Here is an 11236-nt window from a genome sequence, read left to right as displayed (position 1 = left end):
TTCTGTGGAGCTTTTGGGAGTTTTGTATGAAACAAGCCTTGTTTTAAGTTGAATGCCATTAGATGCAGCTTTCCACACTGTGACTTTAGAGCCTAAGTTTATAATTTATGAAAGTGATCAGCTGCATGATGTTCCATTATATTGCATACCTAAATTGGATCCTTTCCTATAATAACCCACAATTTCTAGTATCTAAACTGCCTTCATACTGACTTGCACTGATTTACTGGCATGTCATTTATACCACTTATGCCACCACTAAATTTGGCTCAAGCAAAGTTCCTGCAAGTGGCAGCCCCATTCATGAAAAGGCCACTAACAAGAAAATTATTGGTCATTTATTGCAGTCTAACCCTGTGCCTTATCTTGGACTGGAAGTGTACTTTCATTACACTTTCATTAATATAATAATGGCAAAATAAACAACTTGCTTTTCAGGTAATGGTTATGCATGCATGGGCTTGGACAGTAAATCTTTTTCTAGTTTGTGTAAATAAAAATTATGTGAAAGCACTGGTAGCTGTCAGGACTGTTGAGAAAGAGGTGCATTATCTGCATTTCTGTATGTACAAAGGAATGTACAAAGCATATAACAATCAAAGAGTTAAAGCAAAAAGGTGTGAAGCAAAAAGTGTTTTCAGTAGGAATCTGAAGTGCCATGAAAATGTGTCTTAGCAATATTCCTGTTTTTGATGGTGTGCAGTCTCATTTTATTTATGAGATGGAGTGTGAAGAAAGATTGCCAGCAACCTGATTTGCATACCAGCATTGTTGGATGTGAAATTTTATTTTAAGGATGTGATGTGTCTGTGCACAAGCTGTGGAGTCAGAGCCTGAAGAGAAGTGGACAGTTACAGGAGAGGATGTGGCTGAGAAGAGTTAGAGGGAGAAGGATCAGAATTGCAAAAGAGATGTCAAAGCAAAGTGGCCAAAGGACAGAGTAGCTGAGTCAAAATCATCATGCCAGCAAATCGGGGGAGGATGAGGAGGAAGGAGACAGGAGAAGACAGGAGTCAGCTGCAAAAATTCCCTGTGTGAAGGGGAGGTGGAGTAATCAGTGCTGGACAAGCTGTTCTGGGGCTGTGTGATTACAGTGCTTTAGCAAAAGTTTAGGGTGGGAGAAGCTGCACCTTCTTTTTGAGCTCTTCCCCTTCTCTGAGGGAGTCTGGTGACAGGACAGGTGTCACCACTGCAGCTACACATGCTGCTGGTGGGTGAAACTGTATTCCTGCTTGTCTTCTTCCTCTGTGCTGGTGGCTGGTGCTGGAGGCCTGGCTGAAAGGTCAGGAGAACCCACTGCAGCTGCTGCCCTGGGCTGGTCACGGAAATGGGCCCTGCTGGGAGGTGACTGTGACACCTTGATAAGGCCAAAAAGTGCAGGAGGAGCTTGGTGACTCCTATAGGTTTGGTTTTTGTTTGGTTTGGGGTTTTTTTAAGGCAGCATTTTGACTGTCAGGGTGGGTTAGTTCTGTGTTAATACAACTTGGCACTTCCATAACTTGGCTCTTTCCTTAGCACTGCTTGGCATAACACTTCCAAAATCGCCCTGGAATTTAAATTTCTCTCTCTCTTCTCTCCCTCTCCCTCTCTCTCTCTCTTTCTCTAACTTAGTGTCAATGATAAGGTAATATCTGTCTCCTGCCTTAACTGTGTTCTTATTGATGCTTTACATGCCTGGGAAGTGGGAGTGCTGCAGCTGGATAAAGTAACATGATGGGACATGCATTGCTGCTGCACCTGAAGGCTATAGGAATAGGTGACTTTTCTCCTTTTCTTGAGTGTGGTTGTTCTCTTTGGTAGTTACCTTGTGGAGAGGTTTGTTTGTCCAGGTTCCTGCTGCTGAGTGGGGTAGCACTGCACTTCCCTGGAGCCTTGTTTCCGTGTCTGTCGGCTGTAGTACCTGTATAGATGGCCAAAGTGCTGTGAAATGTTGACCTCAGTAGCTGCACAAGTACAATCTGTTTAGCAGGGCAGAAGCCATGGATTGTGGATGGATTTCTTCCAATTCAGGCTGTATAACACACCAGATGCAGAACACTCTGCCTGCGTTCTGCCTGATTGCTTATTTTGGTTTTTAGCATCCTAGAACTCTCAATGGAAGGACTGGGCAAAACACCATTCTTCTGCAGGGTAATTATTGTTTCCAGAGGACAAAAGCCTTGTCTTCACTCCATGGACTTCTGCCCTGCTTAAGCACCTTCAGGTTTTGTATTTTTCATTGCACGTTGGCTTTTTTAATACGGAGAATGTAGTGGGGGAGGAAAGAAGAAACTGCCCCAAACCCCTCTCAATGAAATGTATGTGTAGCAATAGAAAAGTCTTCTAGGAAAACCACTTCTTGGGGTGCAGCAGTTTAACCTCTTAACCTTCTGTTGTCCTGCAGCTGACTTTGGGTTCTGTGCCCAGATCACCCCTGAGCAGAGCAAGCGCAGCACCATGGTGGGGACTCTGTACTGGATGGCTCCCGAGGTGGTGACACGGAAAGCCTACGGCCCCAAAGTGGACATCTGGTCCCTGGGCATCATGGCTATTGAGATGGTGGAAGGAGAGCCCCCGTACCTCAACGAGAACCCCCTGAGGGTAAGAAGCCCTGGTGCTGCTGGAGCTGGGTGTTCACCACTGTCAGTACTTGTTGGTTAATTGCATCTGCATTAAAAAGAAAATGAAATGAAAAAGCCAACAAGTTTCAGCAGTACAAGAAAATTCCTCCAGAGGAAGACAGCTGTGTTGAATTTGCAGTCAGCCTTACCCTGACTCCCCATCCCTGGAAGTGTCCAAGGCCAGGTTGAACGGGGCTTGGAATAACCTGGGCTAGTGGAAGGTGTCCCTGCCCAAGGCAGGGGGTGGAACAAGCTGGACTTTAATGTCCATTTCAACCTAAACCCATCTGGGATTCTGTGATAATACTTAGAAGATTTGCCTGCCTGTAAATAAAACACAGGACTTTGACCTCAGGCCTCTGTGGTAATCTGGGGAAAGTAAACCCAAGACATTATGGAAAGTTCTGCTGTGTCACAAACTGATGTTTTCTTTGCTAAGGTCAGTATCTGTTGCCAAAAAGATCTTGAACATTATTTTGCTACTAGCAAGAATAGGTCATGAGTGCCCACACATGTGGCATTTTTACAGTTCTAATCTGAAGCTGAGGAGAAGTAGCTGCAGAGCCCTCTCATCTGAGGGCTTGCCACAAGGCAGGTCAGTTTGACATCTTTTAAAGCTTGGTTTTGGCTATACCTTATTCTTCATTTTACAGGCTTTATATTTGATAGCAACTAATGGCACACCAGAACTCCAGAACCCTGAGAAACTGTCCCCAGTATTCCGGGATTTCTTGAACCAATGTTTGGAGATGGATGTGGAGAAAAGAGGATCAGCCAAAGAATTGCTACAGGTGAGACTCCACTTCTTCTCACAGTGAGGTGCAGAAGGCAGAGTCAGGTCAGCCTGTAATGAACCACTCCATAGACTGGCACCCTTTCTTCTTTTTTTGTGTGTTTTCTCCTGGGAACTGTAGTGAGAGCAGTTGGTAGGAAAGATTTATAATATACTCCAAAGTCGTTCCATCATAATCTGTGAGTTCACTCTGCCACTGCCAAAGTGTCCAGTAGTTTAGAAGCTCCTTTCAGAGGATGGCCATTGATAGCATTTGCATTGCTTTTCATATTTCTGCTGGTCTGCATCAGTGTTCAAGCCTTGAAAAGAAAAGTTTCCTTTCTCCCCGATGGGTTTTGCCCTACGAGCTGAGCAGCTGGAGCAGTGACACCATTTCTCCTTTTAGTTTTGATTTTAAATACTTTCTGTGCACTGGAGAAAGGCTGGTTTGTTAAAGGAGATCTGCTTGTAGGCAGCATTGTGTGAAGGTGTGGGAGAATCACTGATGCCATTCCTGGAGAGGGCAAGGAGTAGCTCTGAGGCAGGTGGTGTAGAGGCTTTCCCAGTAAAGCCAGCTGCTGCTTCTTGCCTCTCTCTGATTATGTCTTATTTAGATCTTTGTTTTGCTCATTGCAAGTGCAGCTTCAATACTCACCTTTTCCAAAACCAGTGAGATATTCCAGGAGAAACTCCATTGGGCAAGGCAGTGTGATTCCAGCCAGCTTGGGATTGTTTTGTCCTTGTAACCATCAGGAGAAACACATGACACAAATCAGCAGTTAAAATGCAGATTCATTGCTGCCTAGCTCTGTGGAAACATGAATCCTGCTGCAAATCAAACCTTTAAAAGTGTGTCTTTCACGAATTCCTCGTGTTTCTGTCTTCCTGGCAGCATCCCTTCTTGAAACTGGCCAAACCTCTGTCCAGCTTGACGCCACTAATCCTGGCAGCCAAAGAAGCAATGAAGAGTAACCGCTAACATCCTGCCACAGCCTTCTTCCTTTTTTGTTTGTTTGTATTTTACAAATCTTTATAATATATGAAATTGTTACACTTCGGGGGGGGGAGGGAAGGGGTTTTGTGGGAGTGGGAAATGTCTGCAAAAGGGAAGAAACTCATCCAGAAGACACCCAAATACATTGTGGCGACTCTAGAGATCCCTGTCTGGGGTCCAGAAGGAATTGAGGGCTGAATTACTGGCCTTTGTGGGGTTTTTTAATTCTGATTTTTGTTTCCCAGACAGCCCAGAAATACCACTTGCTGTGCCCGGGGCTTTAAGGGGTTTTACTTCGCTGTAACAGCTCCCGTTGTACCCTCTGGGTACTTTCAATACTTGAATGACAGATTCAAGCTTTCAGAGAGCAGTACTAATTTTACCTGCTGATCTCTTTGACTCTCCTCTTCCTCCCCTCTGCCTGCAATCCCTGTGGGAAGCTCCCAGTGACTAGATTCACGGCAGGTGTGGCGAATGTGAAGGTACATCTTGCCCCTCATTTCTGTTTTGGATTAGCTGTCGCTGTACTGTAGAATCAACAACTCGGTTACTTAAGGAATCGTAATGTATGGAGATTCTTTTCACTTCTTGAGATGAAAAAGGAGAGAGAGAGGGGGAAGAGAAGTATTCAGCTGTTTCTCATACCTGTGCTCTGTGGACATTTTTTTAAATCAAAAATGTGGCCTCTTTGTAGAACCGTAATGATCGGTCAAGTCTTTGGATGTGGGTTATGGATGTGTAGGTTGGGGTCAGATACTTTATTTATGATCAAATGATCAGTTCTAGTCAGGGCAAGAAAAAATTCCAGCTGTCTTCCTGTCTGCTCTTTTTTTCCCCTGTTAGACTTGCTGGCCAGAAGCTTGAGGGATAATGTGCTTGGTGCAGTGGGTGGTTCACAAACTTGTATCTGTGCTCTGACTTGGGCTTTGGAAGTTATGCTGGTGCCTTTGACTTTTTTTATTTTACATTTCCCTTCTTTGTATCAAATACATTTTTGTATATGTTGTAATTTCCCCCCTCCTCCCCCCGCCAAGCAAATAATGCATCAACCTATGGAGTTGTCAGAGTTTAAAGTATTAGAGATATTTTTTCCAGTTTTGTATGTGCTCCATTTGTACTAATGAAACCAGAAGAACAAATAAGCAGATCTGAGGACACTGACGATACAGGATTTTGGAAACATGATCTGAACAGATGATGATGAACACCTGGAGGTGCCAAAGTTGTGAGATGAAGCAGAGGGGAAGCAGTGCTGTCAGACCATCATGGGGCCTGTTGGACTGGCTGGTGTCACTCTGATCCTTGTCACTGAGGATTCTGTGCTGGCCAGGATGGCTGCAGCCAACCCTTGCACACAACAAAAAGTGCCTCTTTCTGAAGGACAGCGACAGCCTGAGCGCTTGAGTTCCTGGGGTGTTGCCAGGGTTGAGTTTAGCAGAGCCTCTGCCCCTTCTAATGCTACAGTCTATGCATTTCAACCTCCACAAGTGTTTAAGGAAGAGCCAAGTAGTGCCAATGTGCCAAATGAGTCTGTGAAAGAATAACCATGACTTTAGTGGGATTGTATTGCATTCCCAGTGGGGCAGGGCCTGGGACAGACAGAGCTGTGGTTGGGTGTGGACAGAGGACCCTGAATAAAAATTTTTGCACACTTTTCCAAACATTGCTGGCAGGAGATAGAAGTGATTTTCAGAGAATTTCAGTATCTCTGTAGAGAGAATGACATTTTGGGGACTGGTAGCCAAGGTATGACAAAACAAACTTCCAGGTGAGAGTGGCCGGGCAGGATGGCAGAGGCAGTTTGGGGGGGATGGTGGAGGGAGCAGGGCTGGGGTCTCACAGCTCCTGGGGGTCCTGTGGGGCCAGCAGGGTGCCTTGTTGGGCAGGCTCAGCTTGTGTTCTGCTCCTGTGTGGTAGTTAAAATCCGTGTTGGGTTAATTATCTTAACTGTTCCTCACAGGGATCAATCTCTCTTGCTGTAAGTGTGACAACAGTTATGGCTTTAAATTTTAAATTCAAGGAAGTGTCTCATGCCAAGTAAGGTAGTCCAAGTGCATTTGCCTGGAAAAAAAAGCTATTATGAGCCATGGGCACTGTAATCACCCTGTTTTCAGTGTGTCCTGGCTCCCTGGTCAAACGGAGCAGTGAGGAGGCTTGGCTGAGGAAAAAACCTGTTGTACCAGTGGTTCCCTCTTTGTCCATTGCTGGCAATGGACTTGGTGAAACTCCTTGTGCCAGAGTTAAAATGGGAGCTTTTCTTTCTTTCATCTTTTTTTTTTTCCTTTAATGGCACAATCTAGATAAATTTAGCTTTTTTAAATAGAAAACAAGAAATCATAAGTAATTTTAACTTATTAGTTCACTTTTACTGGTGAATGAGAACGGTTTAAAACATATGTTGCAAAATTTGTCCAGTTTACCCTGCTTAGGAGACAATTTCTGAAGATTCAGGCATCCTAATGCACAAAACTTGGCCCAATCCCAAGTTCCCAAATTGTGTGTGTGACCTGGGACGGTGTTCAGCTCCCAGCATCTCCCTGGCCCCATGCAGCAACTGTTCTGTGCTGAGCTTTCCATGGGGATCAGAGGTGGGGCTGGCAGGAGAGGAGAGCCAGGAGAAGGTTTTTGTGCTGTGCTGTTGTGTCTGGAGGGCCAGGCATCACTTTTCTGAGGGTGTCTGCGAGGTGAGGAGCTCCAAGGCGTGGGTTTTCCCCAGTGGGAGCAGAGCAGAGCCCTTGGGTGGGTGCAGGGCTGGAGGAAATGATGGGAAGGGATGAGTTGCATCCAGATGTGGGGATTCCTGCGCATCCCTCTCGGGTGCCCACCTGATCCTGAGTGGGGATCAGACATGCACACAATCCCTGTGAAGTGTCAGCAGGGCAGCTTGTGGCTGAGGTGCGAGTGTGCAGGGAGTGTGAGATTCCTGGGATGTTGTTATCATACAACAAACCAGAGTTCTTATTGAAAATAACCATGGGAATGAGCACTTTGCCCTGCCTTAGGTGTTAATGAGACTAATTGGAGCCTTGCCCCCTGGCTCTGTGCAGGGAGGTGAAAAGGTTTGTCTACAGCAGATGGGTCCCGTTGTCAGAGGGGCTGGGGAGGGAGCAAAGATAATGTGATTAGGGGTCTCTCCAGCTGGAATTGAGTCAATAAATCTCTCTGGTCTGTTTTTCCCTCTGTTCCTTATGCTGTTGATGGGAATGGAAGTAGGTGCAAGCTTTCTTTTTATTTTTTTAACTGTCTTCAGATGTTAATGTTGCCTTTTGTGTAATTTAATCCCAATATGTTATTTAATTGTTACTGCAATATTAACTACTGTATTTGTTGACTTTGTTTAATAACTGTCTTTCAGGGCTAGAAATAAACTTTTAAAAAACCTTTGGGGCTTTTTCCCCCCTTTTCCCTGTCATGAGTTTATACCTTTGATAACAAGAGTATCTGAAAGGGTTCATGTGTCAGTGTTTTACTGAGATTAACAGAATGTATTTGTAATTAAGCTTCTTATGAATGCTTTAATGATGGTGGATATAATTTTATGCTAAACCAGCCTTATTCTTTAAAGTTTTATTACTCATCAGTGTCAGTACCAGCCTTGTGTTCCCCACAAGCTTTGCTGCGTGTGCCTCCCAGAAAAACTCTGGATCGCTGATGGGAGGAGAGCAGCTCCAAAACACCCTTGTCACCCACTGTGGAAGAGATCCCTCGCCCTCCATGTGAAGGGAGCAGAGCAAACACCAGCCTGGTCCATCCCAGCTGCACCTTCCCCCTCTGGTGGCCAGTGCTGGGGTGGGACCGATGGGCCCGTGACCTCTGGAGATGTGGTGATGATTCAGGAGCTGCTCCAAAGAGCTCTGCTTTGTTGCACCTTGGGCACCATCCACTGTCCTGCTCATAAACATTATGGCACAGGATCCATGGGAATGGAGCTGTCCTGCTGCCTGCTGGAAGATTTGGCTCCTGGATTTGCTCCATCACCAGTGTTGGACCATGGGAGTGAGGGCACCGGGTGCCGACAGCTCTTCGAGGACTTGGGATGAGATCCATGGTTCCTCTTGGCCTCCAAGGCTGCAGAGAGGCACTTCTGTTTTCCACTGGACCTACAAAAAGGCTGTGGGATGTTGCCTGCCAGTCCAGCCAAGGACAAGGAGGGATTTGCTTTGGGGTTGAGGCCGGGTCAGTTGGCTCTGGATGAAGTTCCTGCCTCAGCTGTGAATGGTGAGGACTTGGCATGGCCTGTGTTCTCCTGTGCTGCTGGGAAATGGGCTCTTCCCCTTTCTTGCATGTTGTACAAGCTTTGCTGGTACACTGACAAAAGGAAATGAAGAAACCACTCATCTCCAGCAGCTGCTTCACCCAGACATGAGAACGTTGGTTGGCTCAGAGCCTGTCTCTTCAGGGTTACCAATTTGTTGTAGTATCTTTGTCTTCCTATATGATCCACTCTTTGTGCATTTAAACTGGTCTTCTTTAACACTGCATTTAAGTGATTTGGCATTTAATTTCTGGGGGAAAAGTGGACAGGAGGAGAAGGTGCTTAGTGGGACTCAGGACTGTTGGGATTTTGGTCCTTGAAGGAGAGCAGGGCTTTGGCTGATTTTGGCTTGCATGGCTGAAAGTTTCAAGTCCTTGGTAAATCCTCCTAAGTCTTGTGTGAACTTGTTCATCCCTTGCACTGACCCTGAGACTTGGACCTGCCTGAGGCTATACCCAAGAGCAGCCCCCATTTTTTGAGATCAGCCTTTTCAAGATTGTGTATTTAAAACATTGTTCTTGCAGGCAGTAAATTTGGGGGCAGCAGTTCCTCCCTTTCAGGGCTGCTGTTCACCTGCAGTGAGTCACTGCAGAGCTGAGCACAACTGTTTGGACTGCACCAGGAGCACGCTGGTTAAAAGCAGGGTGGGTGAAAAGTGAGGATCCTCATTAGCAGCATTCTCATGGTGGTGCCTGAAGAGCATTGTTGGGTTTCAGTGCAGTTCCAGAGGTTCCTGTGCTGGAGCACTGTGCTATCCATAGATCTCTGCTCCCAGGGATTTGTACAGCTGCATTTTTTCCCCTTTTTAAATATAACTTGCATTTTACTCCCAAGATTATTTTTAATACAAACAGCTGTCCTCAGTCATGTGAGAAAGCAACATGAAAGTTTGCTGAGCTCAGCCAAGCTCTGGCTGGAGCTCTCCAGATGTGTGGAGGAAGCAGGTTCTCTAAGAGCTGCTTGCCCTGCTTTGAATCCAACCTAAGGACAGATTTCTTTTCCTTGAGGGAGGGAATACCACCAAGTGAGAGCAATGACTTTGTGACTTTTCTACTTGCAGCCTGTTAGGAGGGAGCAGGGCAGCACCAACACAGCTTGTCTTGCTTTTCCCAGCTGGTGTGTGCAGTGGGAATGTCCTCCAGCACATCATCACTTCAAATCACAGAATTAGAGAGTTTGGAAAAGACCTTTAGGATCATCAAGTCAAATCCATCAAGATTTCAAATCCCCGTCGACCTGAGTGTTAAAACAGCCCATAGGGACCAGTGGTTTGGGTTTTCTAATGGGATTTTCCCAGTGGGAAGTCAGGAGTTGCTCATTCTCTTTCAGGGCTCCCAGACTTCTGCTTTGGAGCTTTGTTGAGTCTGTGCAGAGGAGGGAAGAGCAGACAGGCTGTGTCAAGGCATGGATGAGTCTCAATGCATGGGGTCCAGGTCCTGGTGTTCCCTGGAGGGCTCGTGGGCGGTGAATCCAGCTGGGTACAGCTGTGAATCAACACTGAGGACACTGGCAGGACTCAGGGCAGCTCCTCAGAATGGTCTGGAGGGGAGATGTGTCCTCACCATGTGCAGGGCTGGCCTTCCTCAGGACAGGTTCTTCTGGGGTTCCTTGAGGTTTCTAGAGCCAAGGATGACCCATCTTTGTTATTTTTTCCTCTCAGTGAATGCTTATTCTAAGGATTTGGGTTCTTTCACAATGCACAATTAATTCTTGGATCCCCTGGAGCATTTTTCCTGCCTGACCATGAAGGGAAACCTGCCCCAGGTTCCTGCTGCCTTGTCACAGCAGCTGGGGACATGTGGCTGCTCCTGGAAAGCTCTAATCCACCCTCTGCCCAGTGAAACTTCCCTTAAATAACCTAATAACCTTATAACTCTTTTTTTTTTCTCTCTCTTTTTTTTTTTTTCCTCTGTAGCTGTTGCCTCTTTGAGGGCAAAAACAAGGGAGCCAGGGTGGGTCTGCTCAGCTCTTGTGACCCTTCAGTGTTTTTGGGGAATATTTATTTTGCTGAAATCTGGAAGTGCCAACTTGTTCCTGTCCAGTGGCTAAACTTAAATATCTGCTTTTTAAGCCCTGAAAGCATGTTTGGTTTAGAAGGACACTGATGTTCCAGCTACAGAAAAGGGGTTTTTGGAGGGAATATTGGAATTTTTATTTAGTTTTGTTCCTAGAAGAGCAGCCCTGCAAAGCTGCATGGAGTCTGCTGTCAGCACTAACACAAATGAGGGAATGAGCCCCTGCCCTTGTTTAATCCCATAGTTATCCTTGGAATCAGCAGCTCCCAGCTCCTCTCTCCACCCTGGGTTAAACATCCCACAACTGTGCCATGGGCAGAATTTTAAGCAATGGGTGGGAAATAGTTTTTAAGCCTTGGAATGTTTATTTCCTAAGGCCTAGCTCTTACAATGGTTGAGAAGAAGGGCAAAATCCATTTCTGGGGGAAGGAAAAGATGTTGGAATTTCTTTTCCAGTTTTACCAGTCTGTGTCCTGTGATCTGGTGGTTCTCTTCCAGGGACTGGATTCAGGCTGGGTCCTTGTGAGGTTTTGTTTCTAAAGAGGAAACTCTACTGGTTTCTCTTCTCCTGGGAAACACAGGAGGAGGGAGGGGAGGTGG

The 11236-nt window shown here is 46.0% G+C and overlaps 1 protein-coding gene across 1 annotated transcript; it reads left to right on the top strand.

Moving 5' to 3' along the window:
- Positions 1–1223: 1223 nt before the first annotated feature.
- LOC135278253 (serine/threonine-protein kinase PAK 2-like) lies at positions 1224–7747 on the top strand. The gene is made up of 4 exons (XM_064384810.1): positions 1224–1756; positions 2384–2580; positions 3254–3391; positions 4265–7747. The coding sequence occupies exons 1-4, from the start codon at positions 1711–1713 to the stop codon at positions 4349–4351; spliced, it is 468 nt and encodes a 155-aa protein (XP_064240880.1). The 5' UTR covers positions 1224–1710; the 3' UTR covers positions 4352–7747.
- Positions 7748–11236: the final 3489 nt, after the last annotated feature.

The sequence above is a fragment of the Passer domesticus genome, chromosome 11 (assembly GCF_036417665.1).
Source record: "Passer domesticus isolate bPasDom1 chromosome 11, bPasDom1.hap1, whole genome shotgun sequence".
Classification (NCBI taxonomy): Eukaryota; Metazoa; Chordata; class Aves; order Passeriformes; family Passeridae; genus Passer; species Passer domesticus.
This window is presented reverse-complemented; position numbering and strand designations above follow the sequence as displayed.

Excerpts from the sequence above, each read along its gene's own strand:
- LOC135278253 (XM_064384810.1), top strand. The coding sequence starts at position 1,711 with ATGATGGGACATGCATTGCTGCTGCACCTGAAGGCTATAGGAATAG. Across the intron at positions 2,581-3,253 it reads TCAACGAGAACCCCCTGAGG|GCTTTATATTTGATAGCAAC; the intron begins GTAAGAAGCCCT and ends TTCATTTTACAG. Across the intron at positions 3,392-4,264 it reads CAGCCAAAGAATTGCTACAG|CATCCCTTCTTGAAACTGGC; the intron begins GTGAGACTCCAC and ends TCTTCCTGGCAG.